Genomic DNA, 26,579 nt, shown 5'->3' with positions numbered 1-26,579 from the left:
GCTTCTTAATGAGCTTTAATCTCAAAATTAATATTGCTAGAAAAGATGGGAAATGAAATTTCATTTCAGGTACAAGCAATTTTAAAACCGGCTGCAATTAAGATCAATATATGGGATTATGACATAAAAGAGAATTCTAAACAGGGTCTACTCTTAACCTTGGGCAGGGATCAAGGGTGCCGATTGCCATTAGAAGACAGGAAACACTACAGTTAAATGGCATTAACTTAGAAGTGGCACCAAACTCCATAGCTCTGGGTGACCTTCCCCAGCATTCTCTGGAGACAAGAGGCCATGTTGAAGCACAGCAGAAGTCAATTCCCTGGGTGCTGAATTCTCTTCCCCAGCATCACTTTCTGGACCTGCCCTGACTGGGAGGAAGGCCCACAACCACAACAAAACAGTGACCCCAGGGGTGTATCTATAATTTTTACTAACATGTTTTATTCCAGCCTCCCCTCTGCAGATGGAGCCCAGAAAAAGTTCAGGATCCCAAGAGGAGAAGTTGCTTCTCACTGTAATTATGACCATCTCGGCCTTTGAGACCTGTGATGCTATATCTCCAGTCTTAGACTTCGATGTACACATCAGATTGAAGCCACATGCAAAGGACCTTATATCAGAAAAGGATAAATTCCTTGGGTGAAGCTCTCTGGGACCAAGTTTTGGGACAGGTACAGGCTCTGCTCTTGATTGCACCTTTCTCTCCTTTGCAGATGAAACTGAGTGGTTCTCTGTTTAGATCAGGAAAGCCACTGGCACTTCTCAGAGTCTTTGCATTTTTCCAACTGTTCCTGTTATTTGTGTTAGAAACAGGAAGTGGATTGATTAATGCCATGAATGATGAACCTCCTGCTTCTGCTGCTGCTGGTGTCCCCATCAGTCTGTGGGAAGCTGAGAAGGAAATGCCCATTGAGTTTGGAGCACCAGGATGGCTACAATCCATGGAGCTTTTACAGGCCTGGGGACCATCTCATTGGTGTGGTCACAAGTGAAACATATGTGTCACCTATAATGTGGCCTTTCAACAGCCCTCCTTCCATACCTTCTCCTTCGTAAGTCATGCGGGGTGATGGAGTTGCACTCCCTCCATGTGCAATTCTAACACTCACCTTCTTTTCTTCTTATGTCACTTATTTTTGTACCTCAGGACCTGTCCAATTTCCTGAATGATTTTGATTTCCATGGCTTCCCTTTTTTGCCTTACTTTGTGGAAGAGAGTAAAATCCAAAGATGGAGTTTTTAAAAAACCTGAATGAAATCCAGATGATTTTCCTTTCTCAGTTCATTCCTGAGTTCATCACTTGAATAATGACCTTTGTTTAAGTAGTGACTGAAACAATTGTAGTTGCCTCTCTCATTTGCATAATTGATCATTTGATTTGGATCAATGTTGGCCTAAGGCTTAGTAGGTTTGTGAAGGATTATATATTTTAAAAACATTTGTTGTTGCTATTGAATATAATAACATGAATATTGTTTTTCAATAGGAAGAGTTCTGCTCTAACAGATACCCTAAAATCAATTTTTGCTATTCAAATGGTCAGCAAGAATTCCAAGCTCCTGCACAATCTCACACTTGGTTACAACATCCATGACAACTATGGAAGCACCTTCCGCACTTCAGATGCCTTGCTGGACATTCTTTCCACTGGAGAATCCAATGTCCCCAACTATGGCTGTGGGAGGAAGGACAACCTCCTGGCTCTGATTGGTGGAGCTTCCAGGGACATCTCCATCCAGATGTCAATGTTTGTAGGCACCTACAAAGTCCCACAGGTTTGTGTGTTTTTCTCTATCTGGTAAGGTGAGTGGGGTGGTGGGGATGAACAACAGATCCAATATCTTCATAGAATTCAAGAGCAGCTTTTCAGAATATTAGGGAACATATCAACAATGTTTTAGTCTATTATGTTCATCTTCAAATTGACCATTAAAGGCCTGAAGAGCGATAAGGTCCCTAGAGGATATTCTACTGAATATTCTACTATTGGAAAACTATCCAGGTTTTGAGGTCCTCCATTAGCATGTTTATTTTCACATATCAATAATATCTGCCTTATCCAATTGGAATCAAGCTGGCAATAGTCCTGTCTATGTATAAAAAATATTCAGACCAAGAAGAGTAACTTTGGGATGGATAAAAGGAGTTCAGCTCCTGCCCTCATAGATAATTGTTAATTTACACAATTTCTGCTTTGTATAAATTCAGGGTATATAATTATTGGGTTAAAATTAAAGTGATGAAACAGACATATTGTTAGTGTTTGGGGATAAACCCCTAGCAAAGTATGCAGCAGCAGTCAAGCCAGGCAGCCAAATGAGAGAGGAAGGGTTTTAGAGTATACACACACTGAACACAAACACTGTTTGTAGTTTAAATAGTTTTTAATCCAGTTAGAGTTTAAGCATTGTCAATCAGTCCGTATGTCATTCACAATATATCCATTCAGTAAGACTCACTAACTGAGTCCAGATAATAGTCCTTACTATATCTTTATCAGCCGATAAAGATATCTTCTCCTCCACCGATGCCTTTCTCCAGAGGATAACGCTGGATATTCAGTAGAACGATCAAACAGTAGACAGTCGCAGTAAAACAGTAGTAAACAGTTGTATCCAGCAGTAAACAGCAGTAAACAGTAAACAGCAAAACGGTAAACTGTAAAACAGTAGGCAGTAAGCAGCAAGCTTTCTCCTGCTTCCTCTTATTGCAGTTTCTAACCGCACCCTTAATTGGCTAATTACATGCAGTGTGGTGCTTAAAGTTACAAACACTTAAACTATGATACCTTAGTTTATATATTTATCCACCCAAACCTTGTTGGGTATCAATGTTATACCTAACATTCTCCCCTTTTGGGTGATATAAATATATAATACCTTTACAATCTAACCCCATAGTTTTCACAACTCTCCTGGTGCTTCCTTGCACCTTGGGCTTTTGTAAAATTATCAGCTACATTGTCATCCGACATGCAGTACTCCAGCTGTATCATTTTACTTCTCACAGATTGTCTAACGTTTAGGTACCTTAAATCTGTATGCTTGCTCCTAGTTTTGACTGCAATATTTGTGGCCATTTGAATTGCTGCCTGATTATCTTCATGTATAATTATAGGATAATTCACAGTTATGCCTATATCATTCATCATTTGCTTATACATAATCAATTCTGTACATAATAGTGATAAACAGGAGAATTCTGCCTCCATAGTTGACAAACTTATATGCTGTTGTCTTATTGACTTCCAACCTATTAATGTCTTACCCAGCATTATGGCTGTTCCTGAAGTCGACTTTCTTGTGTCTATTTCTGATGCAAAACTAGCATCAGCATAAGCACTCAGAATTAGATCACCTTTTGGCTCTAGATACAATGAATAATTCATTGTCTTTTTAAGATATCTTAATATTCTTTTAGCTGCAATCCAGTGTCTTTCACTTGGTGCAGCATTGAAATGAGCTAACTGATTCACACTGTACGATATGTCTGGTCTAGACCAATTGCTAATATAAGACAAACTACCAATTAATGATTGATAAATTACCTTATCAAACCCCGGGCTTTGTGCATCAGTGTTGCTAAACTCCTGACTCATTGGAGTCTTAGCCGGCTTACAAAGCTCCATTTTATAATCTATTAGCAATTTGCATATCTTATCTTCCTGAGATATCTTAAAGCCCTTCTGTGTTTTCTGTATATTTAAACCGAGATTTTTTTTTTATCTCCCCTAATTGCTTAATCTTTATTTTCTTTCCTAATGATGCTATTATTTTATTGGCCTCATCATTAGTTTCAGTAATCAATGCAATATCATCAGTGAACAACAATAATAATGATATTTTCCCATTTGTCTCCCTCTTAAATAGACATGGATCGGCTAACCCAGCTCTGAATCCTATATTGTTTAGTTCCTTTACAATATACTGGTTCCATTCATAGCCTGATTGTTTAAGACCATAGAGGCTTTTTTTTAACAACCAACAATCATTATTATCTATTATTTCACTTTTAATTCCAACAGGTTTTTTCATATATATAGTTTGTTTTAATGGGGCGTGCAAGTAAGCGGTTTCCACATCTAGGTGGTTAATTATATATATATATTTTGCTAGCTGCCCACACTAAAGCTGCCCTCAAGGTTGCTGCCTTAAGACTAGGTGCAAACACCTCATCATAGTCATTGGCATTCTGTCTAAAACCTTGGGCTACTAATCGTGCCTTATGGATTATATTTCCATCTTTATCAGATTTTACCTTAAAGATCCATTTGCAGCCAATGGACTTCATATCTACAGGTAATCTCGCATTCTCATATACTTTCATATTCTTTAATGAGTTCAGTTCCTTATTCATTGCTGCATACCAACTTTCCTTATCCTTAGTAGGATACATTTTTATTTCATCTACAGTACATGGAACTCTATTAATCTGGCACACTGTGTTAGCCTGGTACCTATCAGGCGGTCTAGATATTCGTGTAGTTCTTCTGGGAATTACAGGGCTTGCAGGAGGACTTTTTTGAACTACTACCTGTTCATCTTCCTCATCCTGCTCAGCTATTGGATCTATTTCTTCCTTTATGGGCTCTATTTCTTCCTGTATTTCTCTCTTTACTTTATTCTTAAAGTTACATGGATAACTAATGGGATTTCTATAGGATTCAATAATTACTTCTTTATTGGTATCCTGTTCTAACTTCTCCCATCCTACGTGCTCTAGAAATTGGGCACTAGCACTACATAACACCTTAGATGTGCCTTTCTCCCAAAATCTATATGCCCTATGGTTTGCCTGGTAACCAACGAAGAAAAATCGTTTAGCTCTGTGTTGCCCTTTATGCCTGAGTTGTGTAGGGATATGCACCCATGCTGGTGCACCAAATGTGTGCAGGTAACTTAGGTCAGGTTTCCTGCCATGCCACTTGGTGAATGGTATTTCACCTGTCGTTGTGTTAACAACGTTGTTCAATATGTTATTAGCACACATTGTAGCCTCCCCCCACAAAGAATCAGGTAATCCAGAATCAGTTAACATTGTTCTAACCATTGCCTGTAGTGTTTGGCCTCTTCTCTCTATGAATGCGTTGTGTTCTGGCCTGTATGGTGCAGACTTCTTGTGCTCTATTCCAGCTACCTTTAGTCTGTTCTGGAATTTGTTGTTAACAAATTCCGTACCATTATCTGTCACCAGGGTTATCAATTGCCGTTTAGTCTTTCTTTCTGCAAATTTAAGCCAGTTGAAAAAATGTTGATATGTTTCAGTTTTGCTCTTCATTAAGTAGCAAAACCCATATCTAGAATGGTGGTCCATAATGCTCAGTATATATCGAGCACCCCCCATACTGGGTTTCTTTGGACCTATGATGTCTGCAAATATCACTTCTAAAGGTTCTTTGGTTTTGAAACCATTTAACCTATTTGCAGGCAATACTTTGCTCTTATCTTCACAGCAAACATTACAACGCAAATATTTATCACAAGGTTTTAACCTTATTCCATCAGATAACTGTACTGTACGTTTTAGCATTTTAAAATTTACATGCCCCAAACGCCTATGCAATAAATGGATACATTCATTATGAGGCTTTATATTGTTAAATACAGTCTGTGCCTCCCCTTTCTTACTATCATCTAAGACGTATAACGTTCCATTTAAAGCTGCAGTTACCCTTTTTTTATCCTTCTCAATTATGCAATTATTATTTTTAAATGTAATTACATAACCTAGTTTGACTAATACCCTTACAGAAAGCAAGTTGAACTTTAGTTGCGGTACATACAACATTTTTATATCCTGACTTATGCATGGACAATGTGCAGTACCTTCTCCTTTCGCTTTCAGGTTCCAGCCATTAGCAAGTGATATATGTTGAGAGCTTGTAGACATTTTTACAAATTTTGTCTTATCTCTCGTGATGCAGTGGGATGCACCACTGTCCACCACCCATAAATCATTCTTCACATCACAGTTGCTAAACATGGTTAGTTCAAAGGCTTTCTTGGGCTTTTTTACATTCTGGCTTTTTCCCTTTTTGCAGAAACTTGCCAAATGTCCTCTTCCTCCACAATTAAAACACTTTTTAATTGTGTATGCCATCGAAGATAAATTCTCTTCTTCCGGGTGCTTTCCTTTACTAAGCTGGTTTCTATCAAGCTTTGAAGATAATTTCTCTTCTTTCTTAGATTTATCTTCTCTCAGCTGGTCACGTTCACACCTTCTTCTGGCTTCTTCTAGTAGCCTGCCTGTAATCTCGGTTAATGAGAGGCTATCCTTAGGCAATACTTCCAACAAAGTCACATAGTCATCATAGCTTTGATCTAATGAAGATAATATAATGTATACTTGTTGCAGCTCATTAAAGATAAGCTCTTTTTCTTGTAATTCTTGAAAAATGCTCTTCATACAGTTTAAATGAGCTAACATGTCTCCATTCCTCTGAAGATGTGTTCGAAACAGCTTCCGTGTAAGATTTATATGTGCTCCTACACTGTCCCGAACATATATCTTCCTGAGGTTCTCCCAGCAGTTTGCAGCATTTTCTTCTCCATGAATATGGACAAGCTGCTGGTCACAGAGAGTCAGTCCTATGATGCATAAAGCCTGCTCATTCTTCCGTTTATAGTCTTGTAACTTTTGGTTATCCTCTTCATCATCAGGATCCCAGCTACTCACATCTGGTGGGTTTGTTATTATGTCCCAAAAACCTTCTCTACGTAGAAGTAAACTACATTTCATTGACCATGAAACATAGTTTGTTCCATCCAGCCTGGATATCAGGGACAGATGTGGTAGATTTACTTGTGCCATTACTCTTCAGATATATGACTATTTTAAACTAATAAAAACAGTTTGTTTTTACAGTAATGTGCAACTCACACCAACTCTCACTGCTATATCCTGGTTAGTTAGACTGTGCAGCTGGGCCCATAACCATTGTTAGTGTTTGGGGATAAACCCCTAGCAAAGTATGCAGCAGCAGTCAAGCCAGGCAGCCAAATGAGAGAGGAAGGGTTTTAGAGTATACACACACTGAACACAAACACTGTTTGTAGTTTAAATAGTTTTTAATCCAGTTAGAGTTTAAGCATTGTCAATCAGTCCGTATGTCATTCACAATATATCCATTCAGTAAGACTCACTAACTCAGTCCAGATAATAGTCCTTACTATATCTTTATCAGCCGATAAAGATATCTTCTCCTCCTCCGATGCCTTTCTCCAGAGGATAACGCTGGATATTCAGTAGAACGATCAAACAGTAGACAGTCGCAGTAAAACAGTAGTAAACAGTTGTATCCAGCAGTAAACAGCAGTAAACAGTAAACAGCAAAACGGTAAACTGTAAAACAGTAGGCAGTAAGCAGCAAGCTTTCTCCTGCTTCCTCTTATTGCAGTTTCTAACCGCACCCTTAATTGGCTAATTACATGCAGTGTGGTGCTTAAAGTTACAAACACTTAAACTATGATACCTTAGTTTATATATTTATCCACCCAAACCTTGTTGGGTATCAACGTTATACCTAACACATATAGTCCCAAAACAGACAAAATTTCAATTAAAGACTTATTGGATTGTACAACTGTCTACGATTGACCTCACCCCTTTCCTAAGAGGTCTGTAGGGGGCGTGCATAAGCGCACCAATGTGCCTACCGTCACTTTCCTACTATTTCTTTTTATTTTTCCTATATGTATCCATTTCATTTACTCATAACTATTCTGTTAGCAGTTGTGCTCTTGTACATCTAGAGAAGAAGCTGAAAAATTGCTTCACAAAGAATTTGGGATATAGAAGCTGAGAAAGAGGTTTTAGTACTCAGAAATAGCATATAATACAGCCCTATATCTTAGATCCAGACATTTTATCTAACATCTGCAAATTTGAATCTAATTGTTGGAATTGTATGGGTGACACAGAAATTTACATTGCATTTTTTATTGTTTTTTTTTTTTGTTTAATATGATTTTATGCTCCATTTTTATAGACAATCTTGTTAATATTCTGTCTTAAATATTTTAAACCATGACTAAGGAACAAACTATTCTTATATATTCATCAAAACAAAATTGGGTTTGTCAATAAGTAATATTTTGGAGTTGATCTGGACCACATTATAACACAGCATTCTTCATTACTTTTTCAGATCACTCTTGGAATTCCTTCAGAGGCTCTGAGTGATAAAAGGAGATTCCCTTTTTTCCACCAGATGCTCCCCAAAGAAGGATTCCAAAACCCAGCAATTGTCCAGCTGCTCCTCCATTTCAGATGGACCCTGATTGGCCTCTTTGCTTCAGACACAGAAAAGGGAGATAATTTCATGAGGACTTTCCCTCCGATGCTTGTCAGGAGTGGAATTTGTGTTGTTATATCACATCGATTCTCAGCAACTGGACATACAGCACCCCTCAGGGAGGCCCTCTCTAAGTGGAGACAAATCAACGTCTTTGTCCACTTCTTAGAATTTATTTCCATCTGGAACAGAATTATTCCTTCCCATGAAGCACTTATGCATTTGCCAGGACCCATTGAAGGGAAAGTCTGGATCCTCACAAATTTTGCACCGTATACAATAAAGAAGGACAGACTTCTCAAATACATTCATAGTATTTTGAGTTTTGGTTATCTGTCTAAAAAAAGGCCAACAGATGCTGCCTTTGAACCTTATTTCTTTGTGGAAGATCAGTTTCAAGATCATTATTTCCGCTGTTCCCTTTCCAAGCACGTCTTTTCTGTCAAAGGCCGCAGAAGATGCACACAGAAAGCCCCACTGGAGACCCAGGAGAAAAGAAATAGGAAACGTATCATAAATAACCCTGATCGCTACAGTTTCATTCAGACTCTGTCACAGGCCATGAATGCCGCTTATTCCTCTAGATCAAGGAGGGGAAGGAAGGAGGGAGAAAAGAGATTGGGGGCTCTGAGGCTGCAGCCGTGGCAGGTATGGGGGGTCCCGATAGGGATCCATTAATCTGAGATCCTTTGGAGAAGGAACCCAAAGGAGAAGGAGGGGAACATCTCAACCTTCTTGTGCTGCAAAAGGTCAAGAGATTTGCACCATCTAATCGCTCCTGTCTGACGCTCCGGAATAACAGGGAGCAGATCTGAAATTTCTGTCTAGCCTCTGTTGGAAGAAATCTCCTTCTGGGTTCAGGTCCAAGTGGGGAAGAAAGACGCTGGAAACATGGTGACTGCTTGGAAGATGGTTTAATGGTGGACAGGAGCACATGCCTTGGTTGAGGAAAGAAGGGCTGAGATGCTGAGAGTGCAACTGTTTGATGCCCTCTGTTGGGATTTGAATTGGAGCTTGTATTCTGATCGGTTGTCAGACTCCCATGGGGACATGCAGGGCCAACTCTGTAGGCTGTCCTGAGTCCCAGGCTTGGTTGAGCCTGGCTGGATGGTGATGTAATGAAAGGGCTTTGGGAAATTCCTGTAGAGCAGGGGTGTCCAACCTTTCACCTTCCCTGGGCCACATTAGAAGATGAAAATTTGGTTTGGGCCGCACATATAATAAATTATTATTATAAATTATATAATAAATTATAAATTATTTTTATTATTTATTATTTATTATTTATTAAAATTATTTATTATTTATTAAAATTATTTATTATTTATTAAAAATTATTTATTGTTTATAAAAATTATTAGCTTATAAAAATGTGGCGGGGTGGGGGGCGGCGGTAGGTGGTGGGTGGCGGCGGCAGCGGGGGCAGAAGGTCTCCAGCAGGCAGAAGTGGCGGCGGGGCAAAAGTGGCAGCGGCGATGTGGCGGGCGGGTGGGGGTGGGCGGCGGCAGGGGCATAAGCGGCAGCGCAGGTTGTGGGGCGGGCAGGCAGAAGGCGGTGGCGGGGTGGGGTGGCGGTGGCGGGCAGAAGCAGCGGTGGTGGGGTGGGGGCGGCGTGCAGCAGCAGAAGCGGCGGCGGGGTAGGGGCAGAAGCGGCGGCAAGGCGTGGGGGGCAGGCGGGGTAGGGGCAGAAGCGGCAGCGGCAGGTTGTGGGGGCGGCGGCGGCAGAAGCAGCGGCGGTGGCGGGGTGGGGGGTGGCGGTGGCGGCAGAAGCAGCGGTGGCGGGGTGGGGGCGTGTAGCAGCAGAAGCGGCGGGCAAGGCCGGGGCAGAAGGGCGGCGGCGTGGGGGGCAGTGGCGGGGCAGAAGCGCGGCAGCGCGCGGCGGGCAGAAGCGGCAAAGGCCTTTTCTGTTGCTCCTTGGCGTGGCGCTCACTCGCCCGCCTCGCGCCTGCCTCTCCTCCTCCTCCTCACTGGTTCTTGCCAGAAGGTTGGGTTGGGCACTGGGCCGCATTACAAGGCGACCTGGGCCGCATGCGGCCCATGGGCCGCGGGTTGGACAAGCCTGCTGTAGAGCTTTACCTGGAGTAGATCATTGTTATGAAAAATAGATTGCCCTAGGCCAGACTAATGGTCCATTAGCAAGTTTGGGGGGGCTGAGTTTCAGGCTCTCTGAGTTTCTACTTTTCTTTTTAGGGAAATGTATTGTGTCTTTTTAGTATATCCTAAAATATTTTTTTTTTCCTAGGAATGAGAAGGGTTTTAACTCCCAACACCTTTTTCCGTCATTGGAAGAGTGTTGAATCCTCCCTTGTCCAACTGAGAGATTTTGCAAGTTGGAGAAGCTGCTCTCATAATCTCCTCCTTGTCTTCTCTCAAGACTCAGTTTCAGGTTGCAGTCAAGTATGATTTTGAGATTGTTTTCTTAAACATATATTTATTTACAAATAACTCAAGATGGCAAATGTCTCCAACACAGCTTCCTCCTTTATCCAGTCCTCTTTTAGTACAGTCAGAGACCAGCATTAATAATAATAATAATAATAATAATAATAATAATAATAATAATAATAATGGAGAAAAATAAAAATAAACGACACTCAAGGGGCAGTTAGAGTCTGCCTAATGCTGAGTCATGTGCGAATATGTGGCAATATAAATGTCCTAAATAAATAAATACATAATTTTGCATTACAGCAGAACAGAATTTGGCCCCATTCAGAGAAACTCCTTCCTACTGATCTGATAACTGCAGTTGCATGTAAAAGAGTTCCGTATTTCCCAGATATTTTATTAGGAGAGGCGTCACAAAGTGAATCCCTGAGTCCTGATAGGAGATGCCGCATAGCAGGCTGTGAACTCACTGGTGGGATTCAAATTATTTTACTACTGGTTCTGTGGGCACGGCTTGAATTTGTGGGCATGGCTTGGTGGTCACGTGACCAGATGGGCGTGGCTTGGTGGCCATGTGACTGAGTGGGCTTGGCCAGGGGGCCATGTGACTGGCAAACCAAATACAATTGGTCCTCGCTTAATGGCTGGTTACATAGCAAGTGTTCTAATTTATGACTGATCTCCCCAGAGCTACTTGTCCTGTTTTTGGAGTTTTGACAACCATAAACACAAACACACAAACGATTTCTCAACCCTATTATATTAATGACAACATAGAAAAATTGATGACCTAACGACAAAATGTTGTATCTTCCCACTTTCATGACAAAGATTAAAAAAACTAAAGATTATTTGAGTACCATTTTTAAATCAGTTTTTATCCACTTAATTATCATACCATCCACCCCTCACTTAACTGGGTTTCTGATCACATCACAAAATTGTTTGTTACTCTTTCCTGAGATCGAGTTATATCAGCATAATGTATTTAGGAAATGAAATAATATGTGAGGATGACTTGCATAGAGCACATAAATTATATCCCCCCCTTTCCCACAATCCATTTAGAAAGGCAGTGATAGGAGGGAATGACTTTTGGGGGGTTGGAGGAGAGATTCTGCCTGGGGAAGAAGCAGATAAGAGGAGGACACCTACAGCTGCATAAAAAAGGGTCGGTGGGAGATTTGTACTTTCTGGCTCCCCAAATCCTGTCAGTGCAGCATTACAGCGAAGTGGGCCTAGCTCAGGTTTCCTGTCTGGGCCTCCTGGGAGAGGATCACCCTGACAATTTTCTTCTTGACAAATCCGTGTTTCTGATAACCAACCTGTTGCTTTCAGGGAGTTCATAAATCTCCTTTTTTCTGTTGTTCAACTATATTTTGTCAAAATCTATATTGTCAGGATATGATTGACAAATTTTTGTGAACTTTTTCCCTTCACTTGTAAGATAGTGGTAACACCCATTTTCCTAATGAAGCATGTCTGCAAATTAGACAACTACAGAAGAAAGATTAAATATTGAAAAAGTGTCTGGGATAAGAAACAAAGTTTTCTGCTTTTAAAATTGCTGCATGTTCCCATTCTAGTTCCATCCTTTCCTGGAGAAGAATGAGTTTGTCAATATTTTGAAATTGAACTGTACATGGACCCAAATGGAGAGGTAGCAGCAGATCTGTTCATTTCGGGCTTCTTTGTTCTTCCCAGGGATGATCCCAGGAGAAGAGACTGTGGCGTATTTTGTAAGACAGAGACTTTATATCGTGAAGATGTTCTTTCACGGCTAAAGTTGCTCAACAAGGTAGGAGAAACTTTGGAGTCTTCTCTCCGTTTTCCAAAGCCTGAGGTCCCATTTCAAGAGGGCTGATGCTATTCCCCAAAGGTGGTTGACCTTCACCGAGAATTGAATCTGGGCAGAGAAACCGGATTTTTCCTTAGGCTGCTTGGAGGCTCGTATTGTTCCATTTTGTGGACCACGAAATTAAGGGTCTCCATCAAACGGGTGAGAATCCCACAAGGGCTGGGGAATGTGTTGCTAATAGCTTCTGGTTGTTTGCTCCTTGTGCCCAGAAGAGCAACGAAGGCGGTAATTCTGCTGACCGGGGCCTGAATCCAGGCTTGGACTGTATCGGATGGGATTGAATCGTCATTGGACGGAGGTCCTTTTGGCCCCATTGGGGGAAAGAAGCTTCTTCTCGTCCTGCTTGGGGAAAAGTGTCCCCTGAAGGGGCAGGTCCATAATCTGGGTGGCTCTTAAGGAGGCCAGACCTGGCCAGAGCTCTCCATGCCTCCCTTTCACCCTCCCTGGGATGGAGCAATGGGCCTTCTGCTCCTAGGAAGCAGCTCCAAGGCTTTCAGTTCACCTGAAATTATCAAGATTGTTCTGATATCACACCTTAAAATTAAGGGTGTGAGAAGAGGGGAGAAATGCGTCTTAATGGGGTCAGTTATCATTTAATAATGCTGAAATCTTTTCTCAGTTCCATCCAGGGTGGGATTCAAATTTTGTAACAACCGGTTCTGTGGGCGTGGCTTAATTTGTGGGTGTGGCTTGATGGTCACGTGACCAGATGGGCATGGCCAGGTGGCCATGTGACTGGCAAACCAAATACAAGTGGTCCTCGCTTAATGGCCAGTTGCTTAGCAAGTGTTCTAATTTATGACTGATCTCCCCAGAGCTCCTTGACCTGGTTTTGGAGTTTTGACAACCATAAACACAAACACACAAACACACACGCACACAGCCTTCTGATCCTGCTATTCTTTGATTCTGTAAGGATCTCCTGCTGGAGCAGGGGTTGGACTAGATGACCTCCGAGATCCTTGCAGCCCAGCCCTAGATTGCTGTGCTGCTTCAAAGAGTCTTCTGAAGCCAGGGTTTGTGTCCTTCCTTCCTCTCCTTTTTTTCTCTCTCCCTCCCTCCCTCCTTCCATGTATTTATCTATCCATCCATATATCTCATTCACTTTCTCCTCCCTCCATCTCTTTCTTTCTTTTTCTTTCTTTGTCCCATCCTTCCATCTCTCCCTTTCTTTGTCTATCCCTTTCCTTCCCTTTGCTTCCTTTCTCTTTTCTTTCTTTCTCTTTCTGTTTTCTTTCTTGTCTCTCTTTTCCTCTCTCATTCCCTCTTTTTGTCTCTTTCTCCCCTCTCTGTATCACTCTGTCTCTCTCTCTCTCTCTGCCTCTTTCCCTATCTTCCCCTCCCCCCCACTTTGTGTGTGTGTGTGTGTGTGTGTGTGTGTTTGTGTGTGTGTAAAAGAGAGGCATGGATAAGTCTGACCAGGTCGGGTCTCTTTAAGAACCTCCCCAACTATGAACCGGCCCTTTCAGGGGACACTTTTCCCCAAGCAGGACGAAGCTTCTCTCCCAATGGGACCAAAAGGACCTGCACCCAATCATGATTCAAATTCATCTGAATTCAGACCCTGCTCAACAGAATTCCCTTTTTTTCTTTGCTATTGTTAGGGATACACCCTAGCAGAACGTGCAACGGCAGTAGGCAGGCAGGCAAATATGTGAGATAAACGTTTTTGTAGCTTGCACTCAGTAAAACAGATACTCTGTGCTAGTTAAATAGTTTATTCCAGTAAGAGTTTTTTGCATAGTCAAACAGTCCATATATCATTCACTAGTTCAGTCCCTCCGTGAATTATTCATTAGCAAAGTCCAGTGTCGAAAAAAAGGTCAGTAAACTTACAAATATCAGTCCAGTAATAAATCTCTTTGCAGTAGAGATATGAAGAAATCAAACCTTCTCTTTTTCTTCCTTTGCAGTTGAATAAATCAGTAGCAGGGAAAACACGCAGTTAGCAAAACCATCAATCCATCAATCCAAGTAAGCCAGCAAACAGTAAGCTAGCAAGGTTCTCTTGCTCCCTCTTATGGCAGTTTCACAGCCGCACCCAAAATTACATGCTTTGCAGTTAAAGTGACACACACTTAAAACTCACTATCATAGTTTATATATATTATTTTACCCAAACTACGTTAGGTAACCTATGTTATTCCTAACAGCTATTTTGGGCACAAGGAGCAAACAAACCTAAAACTCTTAGTGACACATTCTCCAGCCCTTGTGGGATTCTCACCAGTTTGAAGGAGATACTAAACCATAGGTGGTTCACAAAATGGAGCAGTGCGAGAAGGTAAGGGTGACGGTGGGGGATAGCGAAGTGGCCGAGTCCCTATCTTCCCCTCTCTCCCACCCACTCTCTCTCTGTGTGTGTATATCTGTGAATGTGTGTGTGTGTGTCTCCCTGAAAGCTGCGACATGGCCAAGCCAGCAAGCTCTCCTTGGCGCTCTTCGCTACTTCTTTCATTTCTTCTTTTTCGAATCCAGACTGGCTAAACAACGATTGCCAGACTGCGGTGGAAGCGTCCATTCGGGTGACCCTCCTCCTCCTCCTCTTCCTCCTCCTCTTGCACCCGGAAGCTGTGGATGGATCAGGAGGGTGCAGTTGTGTGGGGAGATGCTCGCTCCTCAAGTGAGCATCCACCCGCCCCGTACTTGGTTTTGCTGTGCTTTGGCATTTGCTTGAGGAGCATCTCCCCGTGCGCATGCACCCTCCCAGCCCTGCCACAACGGCCGGTTATGAGAGGAGGAGGAGGAGAGGAGAGGAGGGTCGCCCGAAGGATGCTTCCACCGCGCCTGGCGATCATTGTTCAGCCAGTCTGCATTCCAAAAAGAAGAAATGAAGGAAGTAGCGAAGAGCGCCAAGGAGAGCTTGCTGGCTTGGCCATGCCACGGCTTTCAGGGAGACACACACATACAGAGTGGGAGAGAGAATCAGGAAGATAGGGACCCGGCCGCTTCACTATCCCCCACCGTCACCCTCACCTTCTTAGGCCAGGCGAGGAGGGAGGGCAGGGCCAGCCGCTTCAGCAAGGTGAAGAGGAGGCGACCAAGCACAGGCAAGTAGAAACCTGGGAACGGCGGCTCCTAAAGGGCTTTGAGGTCGATGACCTGGAGCGCCGAGATCCGAGTGAGCATTGCACCACAGGTTCACCTGATCGCCCACTTCTTTGGTGTTGGCTTTACGGAGCCGCAGCGTGAGGTCTGGGCTGACATGTGACAGCAGTGCCTTTAGCTGTGCTTGCTTGTAAGTGTCCAAATAATCTGGTGAAGACGGCGGAGGAGTCACTCAGGTAGACCTCCCCCATCTGCAGTCCTCCTCCTGCAGAAAAAGGCCATTCCCTGAGCTAAGAAGGCAAGGAGCTGCGCTCGACTCACCCAATTCCTAGGACTACCCCAAATGGTCTCAATTCGGCATGGAGAGGGTAGCTCCCCCTGGCAGTTCCCCTTTCCCTCACTGCTCTGACTTCCTGTGGCTCGCCTCCAGCCTGAACACCAGGTTGGACCACCAGAAGGCCACGTCCCCGCTTCTCAATGGCGCTCCTGTGCCGGCCACTGCAGGACTCTCCATCTCTTTCTCCAAATTCTCCCTCAACTTCGAAATGACGACACCTGTTGCCGACATGGGTACGACCGGGCTGCCGGTCACCTTTACCCCCCACCCCACTTGCCTTTTGCTGCTGCCACCTGGACCCCTAACCCCCAGCAGGTAAGGCCCAGCACCTGCAGTGAATCCCAGCTAAATTTCACTGTACCGGAGGACATGTGGAGAGGCTCATGTTCTCCTGCTGCTGGGAAAGCAAGAGAGTCTTTCCGGCACAGCAAAAGTTTGCAACTTCCTCTCCAATAGGGAAATGGGTGGCTCTGGGCGGCAGAGAAGCAGCCAGCTTGAATCCTGTTTCTCTCTGCCGCCCGGAGCTGTGCCGGGAAAGACTCTCTTGCTCTCCCAGCAGTAGGAGAACACGAGCCTCTCCATGTCTTCCAGTACAGCGAAATGTAGCTCGGTCCCCACCAGTCTGCATCTCGCCCCGCCTGGATTCACCGCAGATACTGGGCCTTCCCTGCTGGGGGTGAGGGCGGCAGGTGGTGGCAGCAAAAGGCAAGTGGGGTGGGGGTGGGGGTAAAGGTGACCGGCAGTGGTAGGTAGGTGACTGGGCCCCAGAGCTTGCAGAGCCTCACTCACCCAGGGAGATCAGGCAGGGCCACAGCGGAAGGCATGCAGCAATGGCTGGCCTGGCAAGTGGGCAAAAGCAGGCTGCAGGCGATGCCGCGCATGCACGATAAGGACTGACTGGGAGCGGAGGGGAGGGGCAGGCAGAGAGGGGGGGCCAGTCAGTGGTGCAATTTGCCGGTTCTCCGAACTGCGCAGAATCATAACAACTGGTTCTATAGAACTGGACAGAACCAGTAGAATCCACCCCTGGTTCCATCTCTCCAGACTTTTCTATTTAATAAAGTCCTTTTTTTTTGGCAATGTGAGATGCCAAAAGCAAAAGAGAGGAACTAAAGGAAGAATCTTCCAGAAGTTATATCTCCAACCATTTGTAAATAGTGAGAGATTTTGTATTTACTTAAGTGAAGACCAGAGGCTAATATCTAATATCTTGTCTAATATCCATTTTTACCTCCATTTTCCATGGATAACACATTTCCTTTGGCAATCTTATTTTTTTCTGCTCAGTCCTTTCCTCAATCTGAATGTGTGGAAAGTTGTCATCCTGGATTTGTCAAGAGGGCTCGAGAAGGAGAGCCAGTTTGCTGTTACGACTGCATTCCTTGTCCGGAGGGACCTTCTCCACTCAGAAAGGTGGGTGACACCAGAGGAAAATGGGAGGCCTGGTGGAACTGGATCCATCCAGAGCATTGTCATGAAAGTGTGAATTAAAAACACTTTGAAGCTGAACTGGTTTCTGGTTTATTTCCAAAATGCCCCATTTCTTATCTAAACAGAAGAGCAAAAAGACTGTGAAGGAAGGGCTGGATAGAGAGAGGTGGCTGTGGCAGATTGGACAAGCTTTACTACTGCCAGAGAAAATATTTCTTCTTTTTAGCTTGGATGTGTCCTTCCTTCCACATTTACTTCTCTAGGAACACCTGAGTTCCTTGAAACACGAGGAATTGTTTTAGGTCCACCTCCTGAAAGGAGGATTGCAATGCAGTCTACATGGGTTCCCTTTGAGGAACACTGAAAAGGTATTTCTGATATACGAGATGCACAATGTGGTGGCATGGATAGTTATGCCTGTATCTGTCTGCACCCGTATCACCACTGCTCCAATGGCCATTCCAAATTATTTGCAACAGTCACTTGATCTGCCAGCCAGCTCTGAGGCAAGTATGACAAGAATTGCCATCTTGCAGGTAAGTTTCTCTAGAAAGATTAATTGATTCATTATTTTCCTTAAGTAATAGAGGTTCCTATCAATATTCTGAACATTACAAAGGAAATCTTTCAAGTCCAAAGCTTCCCTCAATTTCACAGCCTATCAAAAATATACTGTAGCTATATTTTTTTAAAAAGTGATACACTTATTTTTTGTCTCTGGAAATATTAAGAAATCCATCCTGGAAAATGCTCCTGATAATCACTTGTTCCCAAAGAATGTACAATATATCTTGAAATGCAAAGGACAAAGAAATATGGGGTTGGTTTTTTTTTCTCAGACACAGAAAAATGCACCAAATGTCCGGATGATAAATTCCCAAATAAAAAAAGAGTCCAATGTATCCCCAAAGTTATAACCTTCCTGTCTTATGAAGAACTTCTGGGCATCATCCTGGTTTCTTTTGCCCTATTCTTCTTCCTAACCACAGGCCTTGTTTTAATCATCTTCATTAAATACCGAGAAACTCCCCTTGTCAAAGCCAACAACCGGGACCTCTCCTACATCCTCCTGGTCTCCCTCCTGCTTTGCTTCTTGTCTTCTTCTCTCTTCATTGGTCAACCAAGGAAAGCCACCTGCCTTCTCCGACAAACGGTCTTCAGCATCATCTTCTCAGTTGCCGTTTCTTCTTCTCTCTTGGCCAAAACCATCATGGTGGTGCTGGCTTTCCTGGCCACAAAACCAGGAAACCGAGCAAAGAGATGGTTGGGGAAGAGCTTGGCCAACTCCATCATCCTTTCTTCTTCTGTGTCCAAGTTATCATCTGCTCCATCTGGCTGGGAGTTTCTCCCCCCCTTCCCTGACTCTGACCTCCACTCCCAGCCTGGAGAGATCATCCTGCAATGCAACCAAGGGGCCGTTGTCATGTTCTACGTCACCCTCAGCTACATGGGCTTCCTGGCTGCCGTCTGCTTCACGGTGGCTTTCCTGGCAAGGAATCTGCCTGGGGCCTTCAACGAAGCCAAGCTGATCACCTTCAGCATGCTGGTCTTCTGCAGTGTCTGGGTGACTTTTGTGCCCACCTACCTGAGCACCAAAGGGAAACACATGGTGGCTGTGCAGGTCTTCTCCATCCTGGCCTCCAGTGCTGGTCTGCTGGGCTGCATCTTCATCCCCAAGTGCTACATTATCCTTCTGAGGCCAGAGCTGAACACAAAGGAGCATCTCACAGCCAGAACAATTGTAAAAACATAAGACATAACACTGTGACATTTAAAGAATTGTAAAATTTTGTTTTATTTCAAAGTAGACACTAATTATTTCAACTTAGATAGTGTGCAGGAATCAAAAAAAATCATGCCTACATTTTTCAATGGAAAATGTTTGAATGACTGTAATCCTTGCAACTCTCTTCATCTCAATAAATCTTGCTAAAGGGAACTCTGAAAATCATTCAGAGGAATTTGTTGTTCAGCCACTGCCAATGAATTTGATACCTTAGTCGTACTGACAGCAGCTAAAAGTGTATCTATGAGAGAATGAATAGGAAAAGTGGTAAGATGGCTTGTGTGGGAGCCAAGCTCCAACTATGTTGTTTGACAATCTCCATGAGAGCCATTGGCCATCCCACCAAGCCAGAGAAGGCAGAGGCTCCAGGTCCTCTTGCTTAGATGTTCTCATCCAATAAGACCTAGTTAGCGCCCCTTTCCCATAGCTGCTCCTGCCCTGTGAAAGAAGCTTCTCCATGAGATCCACCATCCTCTCTCCATCCCCTGATTAAAGCCGGTTCTTTTCCCCAATGCTTGAGCTAGTTGAGACCGGAGTCCAGAAGATACAGAAGGAGGAGAAGCCCCATGGGAGAGTCAGGCTGCATCCTGATGAAATTGGGCTCATTGTGGCTGCACCGTGTGAATAGTTGCAAGCAGGAGTTTGGGGGCGTCTCAAACTCCACCAGAGGAAAGAGGGTCTCTCTCTCTCTCTCTTTCTCTCCAAGGTGGGAAGCCCAGCAGTGCAACCCTTGAAGGCTTCACCTGGGGGTTCACCTCAGTCCTCTGGGGGTGCTTTCCAGCCCCGGAAGCCCCAGAAATAAGTCCTACCAAGGACTTTGCTCCAGGCTCCCTGGAAGCGAGCAGAAGTGGGGAAAAGAAAGGTGAATATTCTGACTAAGAGATCCTGAACGTCTCTGGAGATAAATTTCAAGGAACTATAAGGCAATAAAGGCAATCCTCCACTTATGACCACAATTTTTGTTGCTAAGTAAGTTCTGTCTCATTTTACCAACTTTTTTGCCTCGGTTGTGAAGCAAATGAGTGCGGTGTTTAGTTAAATCATGCGGTCGTTAAGCAAGTCTTCCAGTGACCCCAATGACCCCAAGGTAGTGCAAGTGTCATAAATACACACCTGAGTTTTTGTCACGTGACCATGGGGTGCTGGAATGGTCGTTAGTGTGAAGACTGGTCATAAGTCACTTTCCTCAGTGCCGTTGTAACTTCAGTCACCAAACAGATGTTTGTAAGTGGAGGACTCCATGTTGTCCTCAGAGCCATTTTTGACAAAGAGGCTCCTGCCCTTAAGATCCCATCAGAATGGAGCCGGAAGGGACCTTGGGGTCATCTATTCCAACCCCTGCCCAAGCAGGAGACCCCAGACCATTCCATGCAAAGGAGGCCTTCCTGGAAGACCTCCAGGGACAGAGCCCCCCCCCACTTCTGAAGGCAGCCTCTTCCCCTGGTCCATGGGGGATCGAGGGCTTCTGGCCTGCTCCTCAGGGGGCGGCTGGAGGGACAGGAGAGGCCTCGACTTCATCCTTGAATCCCCCCCATAAAAACACGGAGAAAAGGCTGACATTCTCGGTCCTCCTCCTCTGGGGAGAGAGCCTTGCCAGGACCCCTGGCCTCTCTCGCAGCCCCAAGGAGGAAAGGCTGCCCCTCCCCAGCCTTTCCCCCTTCCCCCGGCTTCCTTCCAAGTGGGACCACCGGGATCTCCTCCCAAGGCCCCCAGGACCACCGGGAATCAGATCGGAGGGGGCAAAGCCAGCCGCCATCCTGGCAACCGGCTGCCTCTCCTGGGTTGCTGCTTCCAGGGAGCCTTGCTCTGTTGCCTGAGGCCCCTGGGGGTTTTGCCAGAGCTAGGGGACCCTCCAGCCCCCAGCCAGGAAAGCAGCGGAATGGGGTGGGGTGAGGAGGAGGAGAGGAGACCCCCCCAGCCTCACACAGGTGCAGGGTTGGAGGTATTAACCTCCTTGAAGATGGGCAAAAAGAAAGGCCACCCATTGAGCCATTGCACCCTCCGTGTCCTGGCCAAGCAGGAGATCCCACATGGCTCCAGTTGCAACCAGGGTCTTTTTATCCGGGGTGATTTGGGTGGGGACCCTGGGTGGATGAGGGGAAGGTCCAGGGAGGAAGGAAGGTTGTCTCCCATATTCACTGCAGGACCTTCATGGACGGACAGGTTGCTATCAGGTTGGTTTTCATTCCCAGGCTCAACTTCCAATTTTGGGGATTGTTTTGGTCTGATGCAGCTGCTGCTTTGGGCCGCCCCCCCTTGCCTCCCCATTTTGGGGGTGGGTGGGCCTTGACTCCCCCAAATGGCCCAATGTGCCCCAGAAAAGCGTAGAGGAGACCCAGCCTGAGACCCGGGGGAGGGTTGGCTCTCTGGGAAGGGACCCTGAGCCCACTGAGGGTCTCCATCTGCAGGGAGCCCTTTCAGGAGGGCAGGAAACCTGGGCATGAACTAGCCAGGATTGCTCCTTCTTTCATCACCACATCTCAACCTTGTTTCCTTTCAGCAAGAAAAGCATATTTGCTTCCCACAGATGAATTTCCAAATCTGGAGCTCTGAAACTTGGAGCCGAGTCCTTGTTGACGGGCTCATTCCCAGCCCTGCAGAGGAGCCTCTTCCCCCCTATGATGAAGGGAAAGGCGGGGGATTTATTTCTTCCTCCCTCTTGGCTCCCCAGGGAGTTTTCCAGCCGCCACCTTGGAAACCAGTCCAGTGAATGGAAAAATACAAGGAATAATGCAGAATTATGTCCTGTCCTGAGCCAGGAAGCCCTGAATGTGGAGAATTCTTGGCTTGCCCCAAGATTTAGACCTTGATTGTCCCTGCATAATTTCAGGCTCTGGCCCTCCTGCCCTCATGGCCCCTTTCCCCCTTGAGAGGTTTCTCTCAAAAGGGGACACATCACTCCTGCAAGACTCATTTCAGTCCATTTCCAGGTGGACAGTTTAAAATAAATCCTCATTTTAATCCCTTTTGACACAGGCAACTTCATGGACGCACCCAAAATGCAAGGCCTGAATGGCCCCTTCAGTCTTCTCTGGTATTAGAAATTGTTATGTATTTGCATAGTCACCTTGGATAGGTCGGTCCGGACGGTGGGAAATTTGAAGAGCCATCATTGGCCGCAAGCCGCGAGCAGCCCGCTATAAAAAAGGCTGCCACGGTTTCACCAGTGTTCAGTTCTACAGAGAATAAAGAGAATAAAAGGTCAACTGGGTCTCGAGTCTTCCTTCCCACAACATAACACTGGCGACGAAGGTGGGATACCCCAATTGTTACTCCTATTAAACCAGATGGGTCCGTACGTATCTGCAGAGACTACAAGGCAACCCTCAACCATGCGCTACAACAAAGTGCATACCCAGTTCCGGTGGTACAGCGCCTATTACATTCTTTTTGGGGAGGTAGAATCTTCGCGAAATTGGACCTTGCGCAAGCCTACCAACAATTGCCAGTTGACCGAGAAACAGTGGAAGCACAAACAATTGTGACCCACAGGGGGGCATTCAAATGCAACAGACTGCAATTTGGAGTTAGTGTGGGCCCCGGGGTATTCCAGAGCTTAATGGAACGCCTATTACAAGGAATAAAGGGGGTGGTACCATACTTTGACGACGCATTAGTATCAGCCAGGGACAAAGAACAACTGAAAGACTGCCTGACGGAGGTCTTATGAAAATTTAAAGAGGCGGGACTTAAAGTTAAAAAAGAGAAGTGCCAATTAGCCACTGATAAGGTTGAATTCCTGGGAGACCTCATAGACAAAGAAGGGATCCACCCCACTGAAAACAAAATCAGAGCAATAAAGGAAGCTCCCAGACCCGAAAATAAAACAGATTTACAAGCCTTTTTGGGACTTATTAATTTTTACAATGTATTTTTGCCACAAAAAGCAACGGTAGTGGAACCACTACATAGGTTGCTTGATAAGAAAGCTACATGGACCTGGGGGCGACGAGAAGAAACAGCATTCCAGGGAATCAAAGACTTACTTACATCAGACTGTGTGCTAATACAATACAGCGAAACCCTGCCACTAACATTAACGTGCGATGCGTCACCATTCGGCATCGGTGCCATACTCAGCCACATATTACCCAATGGAAAAGAAGCACCTATCACATTCTATTCAAAAACTCTATCAAAAACGGAGCGGAATTACAGCCAATTAGATAGAGAGGCATTGGCCGCAATAACAGGAGTAAAAAGGTTCCATGAGTACATCTATGGCAGAAACTTTTCACTTGTCACAGACCACAAACCTCTTTTAGGAATCCTCGCAGGAAACAAAGCTACACCTAACATACTGTCACCGCGGATGACGAGGTGGTCCGAATTCCTCGCAGCATATAACTACAACTTGATCTACCGACCAGGAAAGAACATAACACACGCTGATGCCCTGAGCCGTTCCCCCCTACCTGAGTTAGAAGATGATCCTGCACCAACCACATCAACCCTGCAAATCGAGACATTGGCAAACCTACCCATAACAGCAACAGACATTGCTAGGGAAACCGCGAGAGACAGAAACCTGGTGCGGATTTTAAATTGGGTAGGTAAAGGGTGGCCAGAGACCGCAAGTGATGAGACTGTTAAACCGTTTCAGACTAGACAAACAGAACTATCTATCTTAAAAGGATGTGTACTATGGGGGGATAGGGTGATCATACCAGACATATTGAAGGAACGAATACTTGAATTATTGCATGAGGGTCACCCGGGTATTGTCAGAATGAAGTCCCTGGCTAGGAGTTATGTATGGTGGCCAGGGATGGATAAGGATATTGGGGAATGGGTAGCAACGTGCAAACAATGCCAAGAAGCTAGACCTGCACCCCCTTCTGCACCTGCACTCGACTGGGAAACACCTAGGGGCCCATGGTCTAGAATACACATTGATTTTGCTGGACCAACTAAAGGACACACATTCTTAATAGTAGTAGACGCTTACTCAAATTGGCTAGAGATAAGCATTATGCACTCAACCACAACAGAAGCTGTTATTAGACAACTAAGGAAGCTTTTTACAACACATGGATTGCCGGATTTAGTTGTATCTGACAAAGGACGGCAATTCACGGCACTAACTTTTGAGAGGTTCCTAGCCAAACAAGGGATAAGGCATGCACTAACAGCGCTGGGTCGGCCGGCTATGAATGAACGGGCGGAACGCATGGTCCATTATACTAAGGAAACACTACACAAATTGGGAACTGGAGATATACAGGAAAAGATATATAAGCTACTAACTATACAGCACATTACACCAAACACTACAACAAATAAAAGCCCAGCAGAACTATTAATGGGAAGAAAACTAAGATCTAACCTAGACAGACTACACCCACATATAGCCCTAAAAAGCCAACAGACTCCTCCAGTAAGTGCCGCACCTTCAAAACAGGGGACCTAGTCTATGCAAAAAAACTCACAGGGGAACCATTGTGGATACCGGCAACAATAACCCAAATAACAGGACCCCGGTCATACAGGGTAGGGACAGAGGATGGAAAGAGCTGGAGGAGACACATAGACCAAGTCAGATCAAGGGCCACACTGAGAAACACTAACAATCAAAGGGAAGAATGGGAAGAACTTACACAAACACAGGAATTGTCTCAAATATTACACAAAAATAACCAAACCAGAGAGGGGGGAGACCCCTCAAACACAAACGAGGGGAGGGGGAGACCCTCCACAAGTACGAGAAGTAACAAAACAAACCCTAATAACAATACAACAACCAATACTAACAGTAGCCCCGATCGGAAATCGCAAACACGTCCCTGAAACCATAGAAGAAGAAGACAACTTTGAAAGACTGGAGCAAGCTTTGGAGAACCATCAAGAAGCCACTCCTGGCGGGAGCAGCCGAGCCGACTTGACCAGCCCAGGAAGGCCAGGCGGGAGCAGCATGGCTGACTCTACCTTCCAGGATGCTCCACGGAAGAGAACGGGAGAAACAGCGAACCCGTCCGAACAGTCCAGAGACAAAACCACGACTGAATTGCGCAGGTCCAGTCGAACCCATAAGAGCCCCACCTATTTACGTGACTATGTAACATAGGAAAGACCTGATTGGTTGGACTGGACCACACGGGGAGGGGTGTTATGTATTTGCATACTCACCTTGGATAGGTCGGTCCGGATGGTGGGAAATTTGAAGGGCCGTCATTGGCCACGAGCCGCGAGCAGCCCGCTATAAAAAAGGCTGCCGCAGTTTCACCGGTGTTCAGTTCTACAGAGAATAAAGAGAATAAAAGATCAACTGGGTCTCCAGTCTTCCTTCCCACAACACAACAGAAATCCCTCTTAAATTCTAAGATTCCTTCCCTCCCTCCTCTCATCAAAGCCATTGCTTAAAAGTGGGGAGGGATCCAATGTCCAGAGCAGAACCGGGTGGCCAAATTCAGAAGTTGAGGGGGATCGTTTCCAGTTGGGGAAACCTCCTCGGGGGCATCTTGTTAGCCAGCTTGATCAGAACCGCTGGTATCTGTTGCCCTTCATCCCACACTTGCCAATGAAGACGACTGGCATTCCTCCATTAGACCTTTGTCACCTGGAAAGCATCCACCCACCCCAAGAAAGCCACCTGCGGGGAATATCTAAGGTGACACTTTCTGAGTGGCACTTCCTGAATCCAAGACTGAGCTCTTCCCTCCTTGAATCGCCTGCCATGAGCCCAGTTCTCCAGGGGTCTCCAAGAGGGGGGAAAAGACCAGCCAGGACCTGCAGAGACCTGCAAGCATGGAATGGCCTCCCTGGGAAAGTGGAGGGTTCATCCCACCTGGAGGTCCCTAAGGAGGGGCTGGACGACCACGGTGAGGCAGGCCTTCCCAGCCACACAGCCAGGAAACCACCCGAGGAGGCGGCTGGGGAGAAGTCTGGCCAGTTCTGCCTCCCTCTCTGCTCTGGAGCTCCCTTCCCCCTGGGCCACCTGGGTGGGAGCCTCTCCTCCTCCCCAGCCTGCAGGGATCCTCCTCCTCCTGCTCTGGGCGATGGGGCTGCCCTGGGTGGCTGGGCTTCCTGCCCCCCTGCCCCCATCTCCTCTCCCCCTCCTGTCTCAGACCCCCAGTTCTCCCTCCTGGGCCAAGGGGTTCATGGGAGTGAAACCCCCAATGACTGGAGACCTGGGACACAGGGACCCCCAAGGGCACCTTCAGAGCCTCGGAGGTGGGGAGGCTGAAGTGGCTGCAGAGTCCACTATAAGCGCCACATCCCCACAACCAGAAGACCTGGGGCCTCCAGGCGCCCCCAACCCTTTTCTTGGGGGCCTGGCAAGAAGAGAGGTGGGGCGCCCAACGCAGGGCAGCCTGGAGAAGCCCTTGAGGCAGCCTCAAAAGGCAGCCCTGAGACCTCCAGGACAGACAAGGCAGGAAGTCCTCACTAGACCCATGGAGCCCAACACTTGTGTTGCCCAGGGAGATGTTGTTAAATG

General features: G+C 45.5%; 1 protein-coding gene and 3 long non-coding RNA genes across 5 annotated transcripts in view; 3 read left to right on the top strand and 1 right to left on the bottom strand.

Annotated features, from left to right (window-relative positions):
• LOC148128527 (uncharacterized) overlaps positions 1 to 26,579 on the top strand; it is a 184,451-nt gene that overhangs the window by 59,792 nt on the left and 98,080 nt on the right. The window lies entirely within an intron of this gene.
• Positions 424 to 12,443, top strand: LOC148128534 (vomeronasal type-2 receptor 26-like). 2 transcript variants are annotated; one of them, XM_087948860.1, is made up of 5 exons: positions 424 to 674; positions 811 to 1,055; positions 1,491 to 1,779; positions 8,151 to 8,945; positions 12,271 to 12,443. In XM_087948860.1, exons 2-5 carry the CDS (start codon positions 841 to 843, stop codon positions 12,346 to 12,348), a joined length of 1,377 nt encoding a protein of 458 aa, XP_087804986.1. In that variant the 5' UTR covers positions 424 to 674; positions 811 to 840; the 3' UTR covers positions 12,349 to 12,443. The 2 variants fall into 2 exon arrangements, with proteins under 2 accessions (XP_087804986.1, XP_087804985.1); XM_087948859.1 differs by having other exon boundaries at positions 424 to 1,055.
• LOC148128533 (uncharacterized) lies at positions 12,446 to 18,541 on the top strand. The gene is made up of 3 exons (XR_015746304.1): positions 12,446 to 12,482; positions 17,215 to 17,340; positions 18,198 to 18,541. It is a non-coding gene; the product is annotated as an uncharacterized LOC148128533 (long non-coding RNA).
• Positions 18,868 to 25,560, bottom strand: LOC148128532 (uncharacterized). The gene is made up of 3 exons (XR_015746303.1): positions 25,271 to 25,560; positions 22,212 to 22,320; positions 18,868 to 19,975 (listed from the first exon to the last, which is right to left on the bottom strand). It is a non-coding gene; the product is annotated as an uncharacterized LOC148128532 (long non-coding RNA).

The sequence above is a fragment of the Notechis scutatus genome, unplaced genomic scaffold (genome assembly GCF_049901735.1).
Source record: "Notechis scutatus isolate UNSWTSFEM ecotype Mainland unplaced genomic scaffold, rNotScu1.2 NSCUSCF28, whole genome shotgun sequence".
In the NCBI taxonomy this organism is placed as follows: domain Eukaryota; kingdom Metazoa; phylum Chordata; class Lepidosauria; order Squamata; family Elapidae; genus Notechis; species Notechis scutatus.
The sequence above is the reverse complement of the archived record's forward strand: the minus strand, read 5'-3'. Positions and strand labels throughout refer to the sequence as shown.

Coding starts and splice junctions, on each gene's coding strand:
- LOC148128534 (XM_087948860.1), top strand. CDS start 841: ATGATGAACCTCCTGCTTCTGCTGCTGCTGGTGTCCCCATCAGTCTGT. Junction 1,056..1,490: donor CCTTCCATACCTTCTCCTTC/GTAAGTCATGCG, acceptor GTTTTTCAATAG/GAAGAGTTCTGCTCTAACAG. Junction 8,946..12,270: donor TGAGGCTGCAGCCGTGGCAG/GTATGGGGGGTC, acceptor TTCCCATTCTAG/TTCCATCCTTTCCTGGAGAA.